We start from the raw sequence: 23,967 nt of genomic DNA on the forward strand, positions 1-23,967 counted from the left end.
GCGCCCCTAACTTTATCTTTCCATATTACTACACAAGGTAAGTATCCTAACAAGAGAGTCTATACTCATCTTCTTCAAATTATACTTTTAAATGTTATTTAAAATTTTTAAACCCTATTAGGTGGGTTATTCAGTCAATTTATTAGCGAATTAATAAAAAATCTGCACATATCTCACATATGAAGATAGAAGTATTTTGATACACTGATGCTTTATTACTTTATGATTTTTGAAATACAGTAAGAATTGTCACTAGTATATTTTTATGTTCTTTTCTAATCTTTCCAATTCAGAATAATTTGGAATACAGTTGCTTTAATGATGCATTTTAGAGCTGTAGATATCCTTTGCCTTTCTCCCGGAAAGCCCAGTCTGGGTTAACATGATTGAGAAACTCAGGCTCAAGTACAGACATGTTTAAAAAAAAAAAAAAAAGTATCCCCATTAAGATGTAAACAATCTTAAATATCCATCAGCTAGGGAGTAGGAAAATAATGAGTTTAATCATAAAATGGAATATCTTAATGAAGTTAAAATGAATCAATGAGCTACATTTATCAGCATGGGTTAAACAATCTCAAAAATGTAACTGTATTGAAACAAAGCAAGTTAAGCATAGAAATATTAAATATAAACATATGAGGTCCACATGCAAAAACATGCATGACATCATAATTTGTGAATACTGCTTCTTTCTGAGAAGAGGGGTAAGGCATGCATATGGGGCTAGAGAGCTAACTACAGTTGTACATTTTTTGTTGTTTTTAAAAGGAATATAGGGGCTTCCCTGGTGGCACAGTGGTTGACAGTCCACCTGCCAATGCAGGGGACACGGGTTCGTGCCCCGGTCCGGGAGGATCCCACGTGCCGCGGAGCGGCTGGGCCCGTGAGCCGTGGCCGCTGAGCCTGCGCGTCCGGAGCCTGTGCTCCGCAACGGGAGAGGCCACAGCAGTGAGAGGCCCACATACCACAAAAAAAAAAAAAAAAAAAAAGAGGAATATAAAGTAAACAAGGTCATATGTTAACAACTTAAAAAGTGCTTTCATTGTTTTTGAAAAATTTCACAATTCAAAGTGAATATTTTAATTAAGTAATCCAAAATTTCTTTTCTACATGTCACGTCAAGTTAATAAATCATACAAATTCATATCTGCAAAAAAATCAGCAATGAGCAAGATCTGCCACAAATGAAATGAGCTAAACTTTATTAAAACATTAAATAATCATGCAGTTATTATCTTTCAAAACTCTGAAACAAAGGTGATGACTGATTCAAAATGATTACTTTAACAGTAAACTGATGTTGCAAAACCTTAACTGACAGGTGTTGCTGGTCTTTATCAATAAACACAGAACTGAAAATAATACAAGGCTTGTATGATTCCTAGCAAAACAGTCCAATATACTAATGAATCTGTTTCAACAATTTCTAAGTTACTTGGATACTACCAATATGCAGGCTGTTTCTTTGGGATAACAGCCTCTTTTAAAAATTATTATAATTTAATAATTACATAATAATACAATAAGAGATGAAATGAAAATAGAATATGATGGGGTCTTTGCCCAGTAGGGCTACCTTACAAATTTCTGCTGAGCTGCAAATAAAACTGAAAAACAATCACTTTCTTGAACAAAGAAGCACATAAAAGGCATATAAAGACAACCACTGAAGAGCCACTTCAATCTCAATTAATTCACACGAGTCTTACGCTGAAAAAGTATCCAAAAGATAACAAGGCAAAACGAAGTTCAAGAAATTCTGCCATGGTACCAAATCCAATACCTATGCGTATCGGAACTGTGAGATGCCTATACTAGGTCTGGCCTAGGAAACATCTGAGGAAAAACATACAATACTGTTTTTAGACTTAAACTACTTATTCATGTAAAACAGGAACTAAATCCACATTAATTACCCCAATATTACTCCAAAGTAATCCTGTTCATCTTAGTTTTATGAGGTTTCAAGTACTATATATATGTTTAAATAAAATATGCAACTTTAAACTGCATGGAAAGTAAGAATATCTGTTTTCTCTAAATTGAAAATTGAAAAGGTACACTGACAGGTAAGTAATAACAAGGAATACACTCGGGGTTCCTCTGGCCACCTCCTTCCAAATACTTGTGTGTGCGTGTGCGTGCGTGTGCGTGCGTGTGTATGTGCGTGTGTGTGCGCACACGCACACGTGCGTACTAGATCCAAAGAAAACCTGACTCAATGAATGAAGTTATATCCCGAAGCCAAAAATATATAACACTAATATCCAGATTATTTAAATTAGGCTGGACTCTTGAGAGTGAACTGTTCCTGATTATATATAAAACATGAGCATGATTTATATCAAGAAGCCACAAAGACCTAAGATTAGAAAGGTTTCATTTACTGAATTCAACTCTTCAGAATCAAGTGTGGCTTACAGATGAAAGTTGGAAACCTCCTGTGAGGGCTTTTATACAGCACGCAAGGGAGCCTGCTACTTAAGCCAAGAGTCTTCAGTGCATTTTTTGCCCTGAACAGGTGATAATTAGCCTAATTAACAGGCTAGATCCTTGTTAACTAGTTGGAAAAGGAATTTAACCTCATTCTTGCTGAAGCCATCATTTTAAAACCTCTTAAGGTATCATTCAGATTCTAGAAGCTGTGAAATATGTTTTCTGGCCCTTTCAGTTCTTTGCGAAGGTTGCAAAGCTTTGTGTCAAAGTTACTTCTGGGAGGAGCACTGGCAGAATATCAACCCCCAGCTGCCTTAGTCTACTAAGAACCAAGAGAATGACTCATTCCAAAGAAAAACATTCAAGGATTACAAGGGCCATGCCCTCAAGATTGAATTCATCCTTCAAAATCTCATTCCCATGAAATTTTTCTTTGTCAAAGAGACCATAAACTCTGGCCTACCCCAAACCATCCCATTAAATTTGACTGGAACTGTGCCCGTTTCCACTGCATGTGCTGTATCCAAAACTCCTCATCACAACAGGGGTTAGGAAAGGCTCTGTGTAAAAGACAGTAAATATTTTCTACTCGGTGGGCCCTCAGGTCTTCGATGCAACTTCTCTACTCCGCCTTGGTAGCTAGCACAGAAGTAGCTGTGGACAGTACATAAACAAGTAAGCGTGGCTGTGTTCCAATAAAACTTTACTTACGAAAACAGGCAGTGGGCCTGATCTGGCCTGCAGACGGTAGTAGGCCAATCCCTGGCTTAGGTGAGGTCGCATCCCCCCACCTGCACCCTGCAAAGGCACCCTGATCTGTACAGGGTAAAAGAATCTGAATCAAGCACTGCTGGCAAACAAACGTCCACTAAGCCCCTTCGCAGGGTTTGAGAAGTTGGTTCAGTCCTGAAATAGTTCCTGTTTCCTGCAGGGCTTTCAAACGCCAACGTGAGAAGAACAGGTGGAAGGGATAATACTGCATGAGACCCATTCAGTGCAGGCTGCCCCGTCCTTTCCAAACTACCCCCTTTCAAGTGTGTCACAGAGCTGGAGGGCTTGCAAAGTTGAAATAATTTTAACTAACCAGAGAAGTCAGGTCCTGGAGAACAAGACATATATTAAATTGCCACAATCCTCTAGTCTGGACTAAATGAAATTTTATCGCTTCAGGTTAGGTAAGAAAACACTGGATTTACGCAAGGAAGGTTAAAACGGCAGTTACAAATAAAGGACTAACGTTACTGTTTAAAGACCATATAAAGAGAATTTCTTTTAAGTCATTGCTCTTACTGATATAAATAATTTGAGCTAAAATGACAAAATGCATTTCAAACCCCATTTACACATTCATCCCAAATGTCTTGACTGATGTTCAGTCTTTGGACATCTATAACACAAGCCTAACAATCTTCAAATTATAATGGCTCAGCTACTTCTATATCAACTGATCAATTTTTTAAAAAGTAGGTATTGGAATCTACTGTGTCTCTAGCAATGATTCACGCACGTACAGACCTGTAAGTGAAGGAAAGATACATACGCCTCCCCAAAAGGAGCCTGTGCCTCAATGGCAGACACTAATGTCAGTGAAGTAATTAGAACAAAAGCTCACCACATTTTGTTGGACTTCTTAAAAAGATGTTTAGAAAAAGCATCAGTGAATATAGAGTGAAGCAGCTGGAAAGGCTTCATGGATGAGGTGGAGCTGCAGGTGAGTCTGAAAGGACAGAGCAGACTCCAGCAACAAAGGCGGCAGGCAGTGACAAGCCTGGAGGAGGGACAGGCAGAGGGGAAAGGGCTGTGTGTGTGAGCCCCGAGCTGATCACAGGAGGCGAGGGAGTGGGGAGCAGGCTGCACAGAAGAGGGAAATAAAGTTGCATCCTTCAAGCTGAGTCAGACTGAAATGGCCCTGATAAAAAGACAGAGAAATCTGACTTTGGTATGACAATAAGGAACCACCAATCTATTTGTTGTTTTTCTTTTCCCCCTCTCCGATCTCCCTTCCATTGTTTGTTTTTCACAATTATTTGACTATAATTTTCTAAGGAGCTACATGTGGCTTTATCCTTCACAAGTGCCCGTGATCAAAAAGATACAGTACGCTTGTATACAAGCCACAAATATGTACGTGTCTGGGGAAAAACCCTACCGTAACAATGTGCACATCTGAGATTCATGACAAACTCATTTATACACGGGGACAAATAACACACAATCTTACAACAGCATGTCAGCACTAACAAAGCCTGCTATGTGTCAAGCTACATACCTACGGATGCTACACAAATGTTTATTTCAGAGCTGAGAACCTCACAGACTGTACCAGTTGCCTGTCGGTGGAAAAAGGTTTTACTAAGTTTTCTGAGGCTACCCTTGCCAGTTCCAGTATTAACTGTCTAGAATGCACTGGTTGGTAAATATGAATAAGATAGATATTACCAATGAGAACAAAAACAGGCTTATAGAAAGAAGCACAAATTTAAAAATCAACTACAAAATCCCCTCAAGTTATTTTCTTTTAATTTTTAATATGTTAACATTAAACACAACTGATATATATTAATGGAAGCTGAGTACAAACAAAAACGTCTGTCCCAATTCAGACAACCTGTCACAGTCCCAGTCATCAAGAAACTACGATTTGTAAGGATTTTATAAAAGTCATAAGGTCTTCACACCATGGTGTTATTATGCCAAAAAATGTGTCATTCACATCACTATATGAAACTTTACTAGGACAAACATACATTGTAAAGAACATCAGGCATCTGTATAGAATGGGTGATTCCAATCCCCTTTTGCTAATAAAGCTGACACTTTCATATGAATAAAACTGCTCAGTTCCTGGCATGCCACTGACTCCGAAATAATATTTGGGGTCACATATTCATGCTGCTGGGGAAAGAGAAGTTAATAAGTGTCTGGCCTTGGGCAGCCTCCCTGAGCCTCAGTAGGACCATGTAATTTTTATTCCTGGTGTGTCTTCACGTCAATATTTCTAAAAATACTGAGCACGAGACATCATTTTATATTACAGTGTAGATCACTGGTGTTCTAGAAATAGTAAATCAGGAGAATTATCTATTATTTCACAACTGTTTACTTTTTTTTTTTGGGCGGTACGTGGGCCTCTCACTGCTGTGGCCTCTCCCGTTGCGGAGCACAGGCTCCGGACGCGCAGGCTCAGCGGCCACGGCTCACGGGCCCAGCCGCTCCGCGGCACGTGGGATCCTCCCGGACCGGGGCACGAACCCGCGTCCCCCGCATCAGCAGGCGGACTCTCGACCACTGCGCCACCAGGGAAGCCCTTCACAACTGTTTAAAACAGCAATAATAAGAAAGTCATAGTTTCCTACTTGGATTCCTTTCGGCAATCCCTGTCAGCTCCAACTCTCCAATGAAGAATTATCAGAGTATTTTAAAAAGAGCAGTAGTTTTCTTAACAAAATTAATCAGCCGAAGACAACACGGCTGCTCATAAGCAGTGCTTGGGTTACACCCCTAACACAGGAGATTTACATCTGTTAATCCTACAGCACTGTTAGAACCAGCAACTGACACCAGTGTATGTGATTCTCTAAATAGTAACATTAGTTAAGGGACAGCGGACCATCACTGTTTACCCAAAACGCGACTTCACACGGGACTCAAGTACACAGTAGGTTACATGGAAATGTACAAAACAGTATTGCTCTCTACCAAGCAATGTAAATTCACCTTCGATATATGTATAAAAAACTGTATTTTTTTCCTAAAAAATATTCTTGTACAATAATACTGGAACATGTTCCACAGACCCGTGCATCTTACATACTAGCAAATATGGGATGTTTACACTCTATCCTGTAGGTCCTTATGTATCTCCTTCGGAAACAGAATTTCTAGACATTTGAATAGACTTGCCAGATTTAGAAACGGCTGTCCACGCTGATGGTGACTGTGTGATTTGCTGAAGCAGGAAGGGCAGCCTTTCCAAACTTAGGTATTGCATTGTCGTGGCCTCTGTCATCATCTCGGCCTTCTAGCATGTCAGGATGATCTAGGGAACCATCTGAGCTCAAGGTAAGATTAGCTAGAAGGGTTGGGATGTATTGCCCAGCAATCTCAGAGTTCAGTACGAAACTGGCCCTTTCTGAGGCCTCAGTCCGAAGAGCAGCAGTTACAGCGCGCACACGTCTCGAGTAAATGTCTTGGGGCGCTTGTGCACTGGAGTGTCACCAAGACATGATGTGAGGCCGGAAGATGGGTTCAGCGTAAATACTGTAGAGCCTGACGTGGATCATCACGTGCTTTATTTACATCACAATATTCTGACATTCATATGTGTAGAAAGATCACGTGGTAAGGGATCTGATCTGTTCTTTTCGAAATAATAAGCTCAAGGGAAAGTGCCAAAATTGGATTAACATAAAAAACAAGTTTTTAAAGAGTTTTAAAGTTATTCTGATTCAACTGAGAGTAAGTAGTTAAATACTAAATAAGTAGTTAAATACTAGTAGTCTCTCCACCATTTCTCACACATGTCCACCATGCAATGGGTGTGAAGTAGCCTGCAATGAAACAGGAGTATAGAAAGTGCATACATATATGAGGTACATTTGGGTGGAAACAACCTCCTAAATGCAGGGCAAAGCAATTAACTTAGCTTCCTTTCAATACAAGAGTATTATTTACTTAAGAAGTTGGATGTGTACAGCTATGGAATTCTTTCCTGCAAAATAGATTTGTGGATTTCATCTACTTCTCATATATTCTAAATTATTTTGAAAAGATAAATTCAGATAGGCATCTATAAACACTGCATATAGATCATTTATACTAATTTTTCAAATCTTCAACACCTCAAACAAAAGACTATGTGGAATAACATTATCATTTATTATGTACCTTTCAGCATTCAAAATATTAAGCTAAGTTTCTAATATAATTAAGTGCATAAGCAAAAACAACTGGAAGGATGTAGGTGATAAAATATATTTATACTTGGAGCAACTATAGTGTTAGGGAAGCTAAAACACAGAATTAACTGAAGCTGTCAAAATGACATTAGCAACAGAAAAAGACCTTTCAATTATGGGCTGGGAAGGAATAAAAATGAAAGTCAAGAAGGTTGCTAGTTTAGACTTTATGATACAAAGAAAACAAAACTGCTCAACTCTTTGTATCACTACTATATTTTTATTAAGGATTCTTCAGACTGAAATACACGGAAATGAAATAAAGTCCAAGAATTAGTTCACGTAAGGCAGTAACAAGGAGGCTTCTGGTCAAGTAGGAGCCGCCGTGAAGGTGCCGTGAGGGTCAGGTCTCCCCAGGCGCCAGGCGGGGCCGGCAGAGTCCAGGGGACAGTATTTGAGCAAAGGCACCCGGAGAGGGTGCAGCGAGAGGAGCCGCGTGTGCCCAGCAGGCAGGGACTGCAGACACCCTGTGCTCCTGTAACTCAGCCCCATCCTGTGTCCTGCCAAGCCTGGCACACAGGTGTCTTCCTTCAATGTCAGATGCAGCCCAAGAGCAAGACCTGACCCACCCAGGCCAGCAGCTGACCGCAAACGCTCCCGTGCCCTGAGAACATGAGAGGCTCATGATCTTCAGCAGCCCCCTCTCCCGGTTCCTCCTTGCCTTCTGAAGCCTGGATGACCCACCCGCACTCCTTCGGTGACCTGTACTCTGATGACATCCACGTTTATATCTGAGGTCTAGTCGGCATTTAGCTGCCCACACAGCGTGTCCACTGGGATAGCCGACAGGCTTCTCAAATGTCCCGCGTCTAAACCTGGCTCCCACTCTCCCCCAACGGAACCTGCTCTTGACAGTGGTTTTGCCCGTTTAGTTAATGACGTGACTTCATTTTTCCCTTTTCCCTTCACTGTTCCTGCCCAGACCTTGCTCCGTTACTCTTTATCTCATCCAATCCACTGGTAAATCCTGTGGGCTGGACTTTTCAGATGTATTCAAAGTCTGGACACTTCTATCTACCTCTGTTGCTACCACTGGGGTCCAAGTCACCGTGCTCTCATGTCAGGACCATCACAAGAAGGGCCAGCAGAGCTCCCAGCCTCTGCCACGACCACCCCCTCCCCTCCTGCCGTTCAGTCTAGTCTCTGCATACTGCCAGCAGCGATTCTGCTACAGCGTAAGTCAGACCACGCCAGGCCTCTGTTAAATACCCTCCAATCTCACACAGAAGAAAACAACCAAAGTCCTTGCAGAGTCCTCCGGAGCCTGACATGGCCTGAGCTGCCATCATGTCCTCCTTCGCCCCCTGTGCACACGCCAGGCACGGCGGCCTCTTGGCAGCCCCGGGCCACGCCCCACGCAATCGTCTTCAGGACGCTTGGGCACTTTTCCCCCTGCCTGAAAGACTCCCGGGGCCCCTCTCCCGCCCGCGGTCAGGTCTAGATCACCGGTCACCTCCTCTCTGACAGAGGCCCCCAGCCGGCACTCCTGGCCCTTCCCTCTCTTCCCTCACACCGTATCGTCGCTAGTCTGACCCTGGCGCACACTGGACGTTCAGTTCTGTTTGTTGAATGTCTCCCCACACTGGTATGTAAGCTCGTGACAGCAGAACGTTTGCCTGCTTTATTTTCTGCTATATCCCCGGGGTCCAACTCAGGGCTTAGCACATAGTAGATACCCACCCAGTAAATAACTGCTCAAATGATTAATTAATTAAATATTGTAAAGGGACAAAATGCACAGAATTAAGTTTATTTTAATGTGCAACATATCAAAAGTACACACACACACCACACATATACATATGTATGAATAGACACATGAAGAGCAGGGACAGACCGATTCACTGTGAACAGTGTGACCTGGGGTGGGAACTACGGTTTGGCCGAGGACGGCTGGGGCAGGAGGAAGGGCGTCAGTCTGGAGAAGGGAACTCTTACTGAGCACTTTATATGCTACTGTGTTCAAAGTATTTACCAACACACATTCCATTTTTAAAGTATATACATGTAAGCAAACAGAGTTTTAAAAGCACAATTCAAAACAAACCGGTTGAGCCAAAATAAATTTTTAAGTAAAATTTAAAAGAATCACGAATTTTATCTATCACTGGCTTTTCTATGCCGTACTAACATACAATGTTATTGACACATAGCTGAAACAATCAGAGTACCACAGACAGAAACACGAGTTGAGATAGTTATTGAGGCAGTGTAAAATCAGATCTCTAAAAAGAAAGACATTTTTTTCTTCTCAATTTTTGAAGTCAAACGCCTCACTGTATGTGTACTCAGATAGTTCAGACATCAGTGTTCAATGACTTTATAAGCCTGTACTGTGAATACCGTACAGCGGACAGCTAATCGTAGACACTGTTCACTGTTACTGAAGAATCTTCTGTTTGCCACGAGTAACCACACAGTCACAGTCACAGTTCTGGAAGAGATGGTGCGAGGCATTCAATAATAAAGAGCGATTATCACATTTTTGAGACAGTCAGACCAGCTCTCACTAAAGACCTACCCTTATTCTACATTTCATTTAATTCTCTGTTACACAAGAGTCCTGATCGTATTGTGGCTTATGTGCCACTCACAGGGTGACTCCACACCACCTCACGCACATTGACTTTTGAACTGTTTACGACTCCCATTTACATATATTCCCTAAAAGACCCAAAACAATTCAGGGACATTAGATTTTCAACTTCTTGGTATCTTTCACAGTAGTAAGGGGCAGGAAAGTGATGTATTAAGAAACATTTATAACATTTAATAATCATATATAACTAAAATTTATTGAAGGCTCAAAATATAGCAAGAAGTATTCTGGTAAATGACCTTCTCAATGACACATTGAAAACTGCAAACAAAGCTGCCTGAAGGAGGCCATGCCACAGAAGTGAAACAGCCACCTTGACACCAACTTAGCTGACACATCAGTGCCTTGGCTGTTCTTTTAGCCTGAATTCCTCCACACGTCACATGCAATGGAGTTCGAACAAAATACTTCCAAAGTGTGTCCCAACAATAAAGCCCGACAAGAGTGTAAATTCCGTTAAATTTCCACTAAGTCCGGCCCGAAGGATGTTCCCAAAGACCCAACTTCATGAAGCGATGCTACTACCTAAGGCTGCCCTGTCCAGCGGAGGAAAGAAGGGCTCTGAGGCCAGGAGTCAATCAAATATGTCCGTCTGGGACCGATCAGCCATCACTGTTGATGAGAGAGTCCATCTCCTAAAAGGCCCTGTCTTTCTGTTTGTGGGCTCTACTACGTGCAGTCCAAATGCTAGTTAATGCTCCACCGGAATAAGCAGAAGCTTGGGCTTTCTGTTCTTTAATTTGTCGAAGACAGTAAAACAAAACAACAGAAAGTGACAATCTACTAAATTATGCTTTATAATAATAAATTATAGCTTTATAATAATCCAAAACCAGAAGTACAGGTATGGGAAGGTAAGACAGTAACGACGGGAAAAGAACAGAGAACACACCCTCAAATGAGCTGCTCTAAGGCCTTACAGAGAGCAGGTGCTCAAACAGTTACTGAATGGATTGTTAGTGACTAAAACTGACGGACTAGGATTGAAAACATAACAGTGAAAGATGAATAAAAAGAGACTCCTATATATAAGCAGAAGATACAGATGAAGCATTCCACAGGAATGTACAAGATGATAGTCACAGAAACGTGCCTAAGAGCTAAGAACTAAAGAAAAGGGGCCCAAAGATGGAAGAGACAACTGTCCTCATTTCTACAAACCACCTCATGGAACATCCAGAGATTGTGCTGTACATTTCCAAATATTGCTAACATTTTTCATAATAACCAAGCTTATATTGATTACTGGTATCTACTACTCTTCAAAAATAATATGCAATAGAGCACTAAGAAATATACACAGAGTCACTTAGAAGCAAGAGAGATAGAAGAAAAGTACTTGGAATTAAAGCCCGGGTGAGGGCTTCCCTGGTGGCGCAGTGGTTGAGAGTCAGCCTGCCGATGCAGGGGACGCGGGTTCGTGCCCCGGTCCGGGAGGATCCCACGTGCCGCGGAGCGGCTGGGCCCGTGAGCCGTGGCCGCTGAGCCTGCGCGTCCGGAGCCTGTGCTCCGCAACGGGAGAGGCCACAGCGGTGAGAGGCCCGCGTATCGCAAAAAACAAACAAACAAAAAAGGCCGGGTGAAAGATAATTAGGAAAATTTCCTTTGGGGAACAAGAAAAGTGAAAATACTAGCACATTTTAATTGCTATCAAGTAAACAAGACCTCTGAATGAATTTTAAATTTTACCTGAGCGTACACAGATCTGACTGGGGGTTAATATGGTGGACAGGGTTGGCAACAGAGGAAAAGAGGTAAAGAGGGAGAACTAAAGAACTCAATTATCAAACCTTAGGATTTATGTTTCTAAATAAGTTGATTTAAAAATGTGTGCAATTTGACGACTAATGAAACCAATCAGAATTTGACTAATTATGTGAATTGACTATCATGGGCTAATAAAGTAATATGTATACATGTACTTTGGCACTCAGGCCGTCAAAACAAAGATGACCGCAACTTTGCAGCACACAGAGCAGAAATTCCATTATGCACTTACGCCTCAGGACTGGTATCAGCGTGTCTGATATGTATGCTTTTGTATACTTTTTATTTCTCTCCTAGTGCTGTTCTTAAAATTCTTAGAAGAAAAGCCTTTGGTCACTCTCAGACGTGTGTGGCCACCCGTACTAGGGCAAGTGAGCATCTACGTGGGGACCCAAGGTTGCCTCTGCTACACTCGGTTCAACCGGACTTGCTCGCTTCAGAAGCGCGTCCCATAAAGTTTCTGATCATAAGAGACTGTGGTCCAGGATTGAGGCTTCCTCTTTGTTGAAAACAATCAATACTGTTCCCAATCATTTACAATTAGCAAAGAAATCATTTATTTGGTAAAACCAAACTGAAGATTTGAATGAAAATTTAAAGAAACTGAATAATCTTACAGAAATTTTAAAGAAAATTCCTAAAGTTACATTGCTTATCCAATGAGTGAATATCAAAGAAGACACTACTCACAATTAACCCTTGCGATTATACAGATCTTTCAATCATGGGAAGATACAATATACTCACTGAACAAATATATGAGAATTCATTTTAAACTCTGAGTTTAAAGTCATAAATTCAGATTAAAAAAAACTTCAATTTCTCCTCAAGAATAGGATTTAATTGACAGATTCTTAAATACCCATATTCATAAAGTCATTACTATTCACGCTCAGCAAATGAAATAATTAAAAGTTACTTTTAGAATGGAAAACTAAAGGGTGCTGAAAACAAAACATAAAAGTCAATGAAATAAATATATATCGCAAGTAAAAGCATCTTAACAAATCAGAGAAGATTCCCTTTGGACACAACTATTCAATAGTTATTGATATGGTAGGCTACTTATTCCTAGAAACTATAATTAGACACGATGTATTCTATCCATTTTCTCAAGATGTAAAATAACCAAGCTAATAAACACAGTTATTCGTGTCCAGAACACGTTGTCTATTCCTCTAGCTGAAACCAAACCTCCAGTAAATTCCTGTTTATCTTCTTGCCAATCAAGGGATGAACGGCTGACACTAACGCAGTCTTATCGGGGCCTATGTCTGCAGCACTCTCTGCTAAGTGATGTCACTGCGCTAGCGGACGAAACTAAGCAGATTATTACAGTGACTAGGAGCAAACTAAACATTTGGGTCTTTGCATGGACAGATTTACACACTGTCTGTCAGATAAAGCACAGTTTGCCCGCTGCTTACACAACAAGAATGTGCCTGACAGCTTCTTCCCAGGGTTAGTATCTGATTACATAAATAGGCCATTCCCCGCCATTCCTAAAGACTGACAGTCCGTCGTAGTTTATAGTGCGATTTCGGACTCTCAGCTTTTCTGTCTTGCACACAAGGCTGATGAACATCAGAGCACTTCCTGGAGGTCCAATCAGGATTTCTCACTGCCTGATTCTGGGCCATATAAAATGTGGTGGACACAATGGAGAGGAAAAAGACAACGTGAAAACTACTTCTGATGACTGCTCCTGAGGCATACACTGAAGCGGAAATCATGTCAACACACTTAGGGGTGTGTGTGTGTGTGTGTGTGTGTGTGTGTGTGTGTGTGTGTGTGTGTGTGTCCCCACAGTATTACCTTTGATATAATTCAGAAGTATATAATGGTTTCTTTAAAGCTAATGGTTTTATTTATAAAATTAAATATAAAGCACAATCACACAAAAAATTATGTATTTCTATTTTTACAGTTGCTGTGATTTTTTAATGAATGTTTTTGTATCATTCCAGCAATGAAACGAAACGCCAATGACTTATCAAGGTCATATAAAACCATAACACTGAGCTCCATGAAATGTTTAAAAAGTAATCTACCACTAGTTAACACCTTTCCTCCTATCCCCACCACAATATCCAAAAGAAAACTTATCAAATCAACACACTAGTGAATGTTGATGAGTGAAAATATGGCTTAAAACTTACTTTGGCAGCAACAAAAATGGCAGTCAAGAAACACACATGAGCAAATGGTGTCTGTATAGATGCTATGAACTTTCTTAAAAGGTGAGATTCTGTATTTTGGTCTGCTAGCCAATAATACAGCAGCAGCAACAGCAGCAATAAATAATAGTATTTAGTAGTATCATCAAGGTCCTGCAGTCTACTGGAAGCTCACTTACAAATTATCCCGAGTTAAACACTGATTATTTAATAATTACATACTTCTCAAGAAATAAAGGCATGAGGTTTTCATTCAAAATGTTCTGGCTGATCAAGACAGATCAATTTCCTTTCAATAAGGAAAAATTAGGCAGCAGTCATTTGAAAGGCATTAATGAGTATCTTAATTCCATTGTTAGGAAATCACGTGTTTCTTAATTTTCTTCCTTGGTCTGACACTATCTGGGAGCTGCTACACGGAGAAAAATTCAAGTGTCTCCACTATTAAATGTCTCTTGAACATCCGCTATGGGCCAGATCCTATCCTGTGCTCTGGAAACACAAAGATGAATAGGACACAGGCCTGCATCCTCAAGGTACGTAAAATCTGATAAGGAAGAGAGACAAGCATTATATTTCAAGGTAGTAATTTATCTCTTCACAGACAAATGTATTTTTTAGATTCAAATGGCAATCTTTTCCAATATTAAATAGTTCTCATTTTCAGGACAATGATCCTATCCTATACTTTTCTAGCGAAAAAAGTTTCTTCCTCCTTAATCTTCTTTCTGCCTCCTAAAAAAACCCATCTCAAGTCACATGAATGATTTCGTGAAGCATGGACCTGAACGATACACACATGTAAAACCCTACCTGAAACTACAACAATGACGTGTACGCTTCCCTATCAGAATGATTCCACGTTAGCTTTTTATACTCTTACACATTAAATACCAACATTTAGCTTAAAATGTCTTATTGCCTAATACTGAATGTATTTTGTCTTTTTCATTTGTTCCTTGACACCAACACGAATGAACTGTCATAGAAATAGTTTTGGGAATCACCAAGGGTGAGGTACCTTACCAGGGTAAATAATCAGAAGTCATAAACACAATATTGTCTCTCTTGTAATTTCAGCCATAACTTTCAAACATTCATACCCAGACAAACCAGATGAAATATGTTGCTTCAGGTCAGCTCTGATGGATCCCTCAGAAAGATCAACATTATTGCTTTAATTTTATTATGTACCACACTTCATAACTGTACACTGCAGAGTACAATAAAAACTCCACTACACAGCTTGACTACTTATTAAACAGATCAAAAGTTACTGTAACAAATAACTTGTCCTACTCAGGGTCTATTAATAATACAACTTGTTGTTGCTCAGCTAAGGAATTTCATTTTTTTAAATTAGGTCAACGAAGAAGAAAATACAGAACACTTTGAAATCTCTTATACATGTGATTTTCCAATCACATGCCCAACAACTTTGAAGTAACTATTTAAACAACTGGGATAAATAAAGAAAAATGGAAGGTGGTTAAACAAGGGTAAAAAGAAACAGCATAATGCGATTTGTAAGCTTTCAGAGCAGCGGTCACTGCCCGTCCCCAGACAGACCTGAAGGTAAGCAACAGCATATACACGTGGTGCCTGTCTCTCAAAGACTATATCGACTTAACGTTTATGAAGAGACTGCCAAATTCAAACTATACTGCACAAACAACCAATGACTACTTTTCCAGGGTAGGTGGTGTGGCTACCTCTTTGCTACACAAGATGATGTTTCTATAAATAAAACTGGCTGAATATGAAGCTCACCACTGTATTAACGATGACAATGGGAAACAATAAATGAGGAGATTAAAAAGGGAAAAACGCAGAGCTAATGGTATTTAAGGTACCCTGGGGAATTTATATTGTGAGTAAGCAATAGCAATGGATTATTATTTATTTATTTATTTATTGTTGTTGGAATATAGTTGATTTTATTTATTTTTTATTTTTTTAACATCTTTTTTTGAGTATAACTGTTTTACAATAGTGTGTTAGTTTCTCCTTTACAACAAAGTGAATCAGTTATACATATACATAGCAATGGATTATTTAAAGGCAAGGAAAACACTTATGGACAAGTGGGTGATGCAGAGTAGACACATGTCATCGTTTCTGGAAGGAAGAGAAGGATGGAGGGATGCAGGGAGGAGGAACCAACAGCCAACGAGCAGCACGACGCCAAGGAGGTGAGCGGCTGCGCAAGCAGACATCACACGGCGCACCTGCCATCAACATGCAGACAAAGGACTCGAGAACTCAGCAGCTCATTAATTTTCACAAGCATAAGCTACTTTATCAACTCTTAATTTTTATATAATTCCAAAGTTCGACATTAACGGTAAAGCAAATTCACAGCCTTACAAGTGTTCAGGTGTGAGTTTCATATGTATTATATATATTTTTTAACTAATGACTGACAATGTCTGATTTTTTTTTTCTAGAATCTGTTATTCATTTGCCATCACAGCAATCAAGATATTTCAAAGGAGACTCACTTGATGAGCACTGATTCCACCAGGGCCTAGTCCTGTGCCCAGCACCTAACAGGTGCTCAATAAACAGAACTGAAGAAAGTTAATTCTTTTCTTTATTTTGGTATATAAGAAAGTTAAATATCTACAAGACACTTGTAAGTATTACCGAGGAATATGAAATAAGCCTCAAGAACTACTGAATACAGTCTGGAGGTGTGATTATTCCCCCCAAATCAGCAGAAGGAAACAACTTATTCATAAATCACATTAATCAGTGGTGTCTCAACCACCGGAAACGTTTCGAACATGAGCATCTGACGCGCCTGTGAGCAGTCATGGCTACTGGTGTACAGGAAAGGCTGTGATTGGTTTAAAGCGGCCTGGCCCATCTGTCTTTAACACTCTTATTACAAGGCAGTAAGCAGAGAACTATTGGAGCTGCAGTATAAGCTGTAAGATCTCTACTTGTTCTTAAATCATTTAAAAATAATGAGAGCTTTAGCCTTTATCTAATTCTTTGAATTAGAAAAACTGTATCATTTAGCCCATGGTTGTTTAGTAAATTGGCTTGGTGGCATGCAAGCTAATGCAGGGAAGCAGTTCCAGTGTCTTGTTCCTAGCTTCTTATTACTTGAATTATAATTCAATGATCACCTTAGATCATGGGCTATTCATAAATCAGAAGCCTGACATCAGATGAAAAATTGTATTAATATATGAAACTTATTATATAGTACAAACTGCTCTCTTGATAAATTACATTGTTCAAACTTGACAATGATTGCATTTAAAACATTATTCCTGTTTGCTGCTTTACAGACTGAAGCCTCTTCATGAAAAATTTACAATGCTCCTCTGTGTTTTGGAGTCAGAGGGCAATAGTAGCAAATGGCGGGCAGAAACCATACTTTAGATTTGCTGGCAACTGCAGAGGACAGAAAACACTTCTAAGGACAGGGAGGAGGCCCTCAGCTGCGTCCCCTGCATCTCCGTTGCTGGCTTTATGAAGATACTAATTGTCCTCACCAGCAAAAGCATAGTGAATAATAAAATTTTAATTTAAGCTTACTGGATTGCTTTCTTCCCTTATATAGGTGTTTCAAAGAAATTTATAGTCATAAATGTTTCACAGAAATTTACAGTGTGAGAGGAAAACATAAAGGGGCCAACCCATGAAGTTTAATTTGAATTGAGGCCGGGCTCCTCAGATGATGCATTATGACAAATGCTTTTCGCCAAGGCTGACTGGGTAACTCAAGCTGTAGCTCCATATTATTTACATTAATTACATGAAGGCGGCTTTGTTAATGGTGCATTCTGGTGCGGGTCGCAGCATGATATGCTAATGATCTAAGAAAAATCTGCATCTCCAGTATTTATGATAATTTGTAATAGGAAATAGGGTTGCTTTTATTTCCTTCTCCTCACTGGAATAAAAAAAGTCAGCACAAAACAATTTTATTCAGAGAAGAAAGGAAAAAGTTCTAATCGCCAAGACATTCAAGTGTTATAAACAAAAGGGAAGACTCTTATTGTTGAGGGTCTTGTCACAGCCCGTGACAAAGTGATAATACGGCAGTTCAGTGTGAGGTGTGTATCCAGCTGAACTGAATGGGAGAAAGCAAAGATGGAAAGTATAACTTCCATCCCCAAATTATCTCCTGTTACTGTGTGCTCCCTCCCACCCTCCCGGCTCACAGCTCCCCTCAACAAGAAAGAAGATAAGCTTCAGATAAATACTGTTAATTCATGCTAAGTTGCATTCATTATATGGAAGGCTAGTATGCTAGAAAATATGTGATATTCTAACAAAATCCATCACAACTTGTAAGAAACTTAAGGTAGGATCGTATAAAATTCCCAAAGATTAAAATTGCAAAAACATAATAATTTATATGTATTAAATATCAGCACATCTTATTCATATTATTATTCTTGTAAATTATGTCTAAATTTATAAAATGTTAAAAGTAATAGTAATTTCACCATTATGGCTTTTTGGAGTATAAAATCAAAGAGACAAAATTGTCCAAAAACTCAAATATGATATATTCAAAACACCAAAGCTTTTCTGATTATTGATGTTTAAACTATGCTACCTATATTTTCAGAAGACTGTTTAACAATTTTAAACATGTCTTATTTTATTATTAGGAGTCAGGTTTTGAATTTCCTTTCTGATCAATAAGCATCTACAAAGATAGGTATTTTGGGCATGATAAAGTTATGATTTTTCAAATTAATAATGTTCTATTGGAATAAAAGTTCCCATATAAATGTAGCCTATTCTACAGAATAGAACAACAAAAACCCTTAGGAAAAACCTATAGATAATAGGATACTTCACAAGCATATTTAAATACACAAACAGCATAAGTTTCTAAGATGATATACAATCGTTTTTTTAAGACAGATAATTATGTCATCTACAGAGTGGAAAATAATATTGATTGAGAATTTTGAAAATCTAAGAAGGAATATTGCTATAAATTATTAATACAGGGTTTAGATATTCTATGTTCAATATGATTAACAGAAATCGGGATAGCAGTCACCCCCGGAGAAAGGAAAAGGATGTAATAAGAGATAATGGGTGTGCTCTGTGTTTCATGCTACATGGGAGTTACATGGGTGATGGTATCATTATTCTTGATTCTTGATAGCACATATAGTATAGTACCAAAAAAAATGACATATATAGTGTGCATGTGTGTATATATATTATCATAAAAAGAACTAAATGAATTGAGGAAAACAAAATCTAAATAAAAATTTTAATAGAGTTTTTTTTTAATGGGGTATAGTTGTTTTACAATGTTGTGTTAGTTTCTACTGTACAGTGAAATGAATCAGCGATATGTATACATATATTCCCTCTTTTTTGGATTTCCTTCCCACCTAGGTCACCACAGAGCAGTGAGTAGAGATCCCTGTGCTATACAGCAGGTTCTCATTAGTTACCTATTTTATACATACTAGTGTGTATATGTCAATCCCAATCTCCCAGTTCATCCCACCCCTGCTTCCCCCTATGGTGTCTGTACATTTGTTCTCTACATCTGTGTCTCTATTTCTGCCTTGCAAACCGGTTCATCTGCACCATTTTTCTAGGTTCCACATATGAGTTAATATACAGTATTTGTTTTACTCTTTCTGACTTACTTCACTCTGTATGACAGTCCCTAGAGATTATTTTTGAAAATTTTCATGGGAAAATTAATATATTACTATGTCATAATAGCTGAAGCTCAGAAATGGCTCATGGCCTAATAAGCTACTGTCTATATTATAAACTCAAAATATGAAAATGAAAAATAGCATTTCTTATAAAATCATCAATACTTGTTACAGCAAAAATATGAATTTCGTGAAGAATTAATTCATCTCCCTAAACTAGCTCAACCTATGTCAATTCTGAGAGACATTTCTCAGAGGAAGCAACGTAATCAAATAATTTTAGAATACCATGTCGTCTTAAAAAGTATCTAATCCAACACATTTATTTTCACAATTGACAAAACAAAATTAAGAACTTTCATGTCCCTAAACTGCTAGACAGTGGTAACGGCCCCTTCGAGCAGGCCCCTGTTAGTCATAAACACTGCCTCCTATTTCCCTTAGCCCTGGAAGCGGGCACGTCCAGTCCAAGACATGAAACCACTCAAGTTGATCCAATAAAGGAGCCACACAGACTCAGCTGGGCTGGGCTCACTTACTTGACCAGCAAACATTTACAGATCATCACATACATGACAGGCAATGTGTAGAGGTCTGGGAATTAAATAATGAGTAAGTTCTGCCGGGAAGCCAGCCCACTGACACCAAACTCCTTACCACGGTCTCCTAGACGTGAGCTCACCTAGGCCCCACTCACCCCTGCAGCCTCACCTTTCACTGCCCTCCTGCTGACCACGCCGCGGCCACGCTCACCCTCTCACTGTTCATCACGTGCAGAGCGTTTTATGTCCTTCATTTTTAGATGGGCCAGCGGGTGGGCAGGCAGGTGGATGGCTGGATGGACAGACGAATAAACAAGAAGTCTAACAGCGACACAGACAAGTAAACCAACAATGACGATATGCTGTAATAAGTAAAAGGACAAAAGTGCGCATGGTTTTAAGAACTAGAGAGAAAAAGAAGTGCTTGCATACTCTTTGAAATCAAGGAGATAAGTCACACTTAGCGTCTAACGTTAAGATCAGTGGCCCACTGGGTCCTTTACAACTCATGAAAAAGAACACAAGAAAAACCTATAACAGAGTCTAACTGTGTTAAGAAGACGACTCTGGCCCCTACCTCAAGACTTCTCTCTGGCCTAGTGGACAAATCGGCTCTGAGAATCTGTCTCTGATCGGCCAAATGTAAGAGTCACATATAATTGAACGCATAGGAAATAAAGTCTCCTCCCAAGCACCTTGGTTCAATGAACAAAAGCTAGCCCATCTGTTAACTGGAAAACAGAAAGCTTTCTATGATTTCTATAAAACATGAAGGCCACATAAAAGTATGCTCAGAAATCACAGTATTTATGAATTGTCACAGAGACAATAGCAAGTGAGCTAGAAGCATTAACTGCAAACTCTGACAATTCAGATGTGATAAAAGTCACTCTAATCTAGTGTACAAACACGTGTAAGCTTTTGATGCCTTCTTATTCTTTCCTAAGGGCAAAAGTGGATCTCCTCTGTCGTATACAAAATTCACATGAATTTATAAAATATTTATCATTCTAATAGTAATTCCAGATTTAAGTTAGAAATTTTTTAATTATCTTATTTTATGCACCTCATTGCCCATGTAAAAGATAACTATACAATATATTCCTTCCCCGTACAAGTTATGCATCTACTTCTTATACTTGTTTAATCCAAGGCTAAAAATTTCATAGATTACTTTAAAACATTAATAAAGCCAGCACAAACAAGAGTGAGTGTAGCTGTATGCAGGTTCGTGGATGAACACAGAAGTCTTTGTGCTCAGGAAGTGCTGGCTGTTCCTGTCCTCCGGCACAGCGGGTGCCCGGCCGCCCTCCTGCTGAAGCGTGTGCTGGAAGGTGCTCTGCGGACAGCAAGGTGGCCGGCACCTGTCTGTAGCACATGCGCACTGACATCTCTTATGGATCATCTCCTGGACTAAAACAGCTGCACGTTCCCTTCTTGCTAGGCTGCTCTGAATTTTGTTCAAGATGCCCTGATGTTTTTGACAACCTGTACAAGCCAAACATTTCGGCAAAATTTCCAAATTAATGCTGAGAGCACTTTGCAATGTTTTGTTCTGTATTGTTCACTCTTGCTGATTGTGTCCTAAATAATAAACTGTGGCCTCCAGCGATTTTTCTCAGAATGTTTATGATGAGAATGCATTCATCTAAATCTGCTGGCCAGTGGAATAAAATAAATCAAGAATTTCCCAAATATAACAATATTTGTGTTCAGTAGATAATTGATGACTGCGGCTGCACTAATTAAAACCCACCTGAGTTTCATTAATCTTGGTCACGAGGACCAACTGCCATGCACCACACCTTGCACAGAGCCTGGCGCCTTTGCGTTCGGGTCACACTCAGACGGGCCTCACTCCTAAACTTTCCATGATGATGTGAAATATTTCAATTTAATACATATAATAAGCGTAATATATAACTATGTAGCCATTTAGGACATATCTCCAACTGTCGGACTCAATCACAAAAAGAATATAATTAATTTTTGTATCAAGCTAACATTTTTACTCTAATATATACTTTCTGTTTGTTAAAAAAAAAAAAAAATGTGTCTTACTTCCCTGGTGGTGCAGTGGTTTGAGCCCTGGTCTGGGAAGATCCCACATGCCGCGGAGCAACTAAGCCCATGCGCCACATCTACTGAACCTGTGCTCTGGAGCCCGTGAGCCACAACTACTGAGCCCATGTGCCACAACTACTGAGCCCGTGCGCCTAGAGCCCGTGCTCCACAACAAGAGAAGCCACCGCAATGAGAAGCCCGTGCACCGCAGCGAAGAGTAGTCCCCGCTCGCCGCAACTAGAGAAAGCCTGCGTGCAGCAACGAAGACCCAACGCAGAAATCAATCAATCAATCAATCAAGTTTTAAAACGTGTCAATAATTTGTGGTTTAAATAAATATCTACACGAATAGGCAGGCAGCACGATAATGACTAAAATGCCTTACAGATCATACCTGCAGGATGGTTTGGTGGTGGTGCTATTTTAAGTGCTCAGGTTAGACCCTCCAGCAGAATGGCATATGAGCAAAAACCTCAAGGAACTGAATGTATCAGCCTATATTTGGACAGAAACCAAGGAAGAACATATAAACAGTAAAAACTTAGGCTCAGTCACATTTATACATTTAACAAAGTCAGAATTTTCACTGAGTTCATACAGTGGACCCACGTATTGGGTTCATCTACCCTAGGGTAGGGTACAAGCAAGGTACAACGTATTGGCATGTAGGGAAAAAATAAAGAAGGGGAAAAGAGTGAAATGCTTGGCCAGAAAACAGAGACGCATGGATTAAAATGGCATCTTGAACATCAACTTAAGAGCTGCATACTAAAGCTTCAGAAGAAGCAAATCCAAAGAACTATGGAAGAAATACATCAAAGGAAGAGGGAAATTGGGTAACAATGAAGTCTATCCATTAAAGATGAGATTAAGAGTTTTAAATATATACATATGGATAAGTTTTGATTCAAATATTGAAAAGCACAAATAAAATAGATTTGCTCCTTTAAGTAAAAGAAGCAAAAATGCTAGATATTTGTGGTATTCACTTCAAAATTTTACTAAAAATATTCTTTAACTTCCAACAAAAGGCACTTTCAAAGAAACAATTCTTTTCATCGAATACCTATCCTATAGCTCCAGATATAACTTCATGAATGTGAATACTTTTTCTCTCTAATTTTAATGTATTAGTTGATTCCCCAAAGATTCTCTTCTGTAATGATCAGAGTCTTCAGGGACAAAAACATACTTAGCACTCATTTCCTTCCCCACGGAGACACGTTAAACATGCTAAGATTCACATCGCCTCCATGATCTCTTGCTCAGGACCACCTAGTTGCGAAGCCAACCAACTAAGAAGGTTCCCAGTAGCATTGGGGGATACACTGAAGATTTAAGGGTGGGGGGTCCGGGGGCCCAGGCACCTCTACTGCTCTGCCTTGCTCGCTGCCGCAGAGCGCGGAGTCCTAACACACAAAGTGCACCCACTCCTACGGCCACCCCGCCCCAGCCACTCCCACACCTCCACCTACTGTCCCGTCACTCTCCACTGCCCCACCGACCACCCAGCCAGCTCACGGCCCCTGCGCGTGAACACACACACACTCTCTCACTTGGAGTAGACACTCTCAGAAACTTCCCCATGGGGTCTCACTGACCTTCACCATGCTCTGTAAGGTAGACACTTAGAGATGAACACTGTGAGTAGAAGAGCAAAGTAACTTGCCCAAAGCCAGTCAAGAAGTGTCACTGTAGGAATCCAAACCAAGTCATGTGTGACGGCAACCCTATAATGCAGAATTTTCAAACTAGAGGATACTG

The 23,967-nt window shown here is 39.8% G+C and overlaps 1 protein-coding gene across 4 annotated transcripts in view; it reads right to left on the reverse strand.

Annotated features, from left to right (window-relative positions):
- ZNF407 (zinc finger protein 407) overlaps positions 1–23,967 on the reverse strand; it is a 414,468-nt gene that overhangs the window by 189,954 nt on the left and 200,547 nt on the right. The window contains exon 5 of one of the 4 annotated variants that reach the window (XM_067015317.1): positions 22,623–22,698. The exons of the other annotated variants lie outside the window; for them this stretch is intronic. Within the exon in view, the coding sequence (XP_066871418.1) occupies positions 22,677–22,698 (22 nt within the window). The 3' untranslated portion in view covers positions 22,623–22,676. Of the gene's footprint in view, positions 1–22,622; positions 22,699–23,967 lie in introns of those variants that run through there. 4 annotated transcript variants of the gene reach the window in all.

Source organism: Kogia breviceps, chromosome 15 (genome assembly GCF_026419965.1).
Source record: "Kogia breviceps isolate mKogBre1 chromosome 15, mKogBre1 haplotype 1, whole genome shotgun sequence".
Lineage (NCBI taxonomy): Eukaryota > Metazoa > Chordata > Mammalia > Artiodactyla > Physeteridae > Kogia > Kogia breviceps.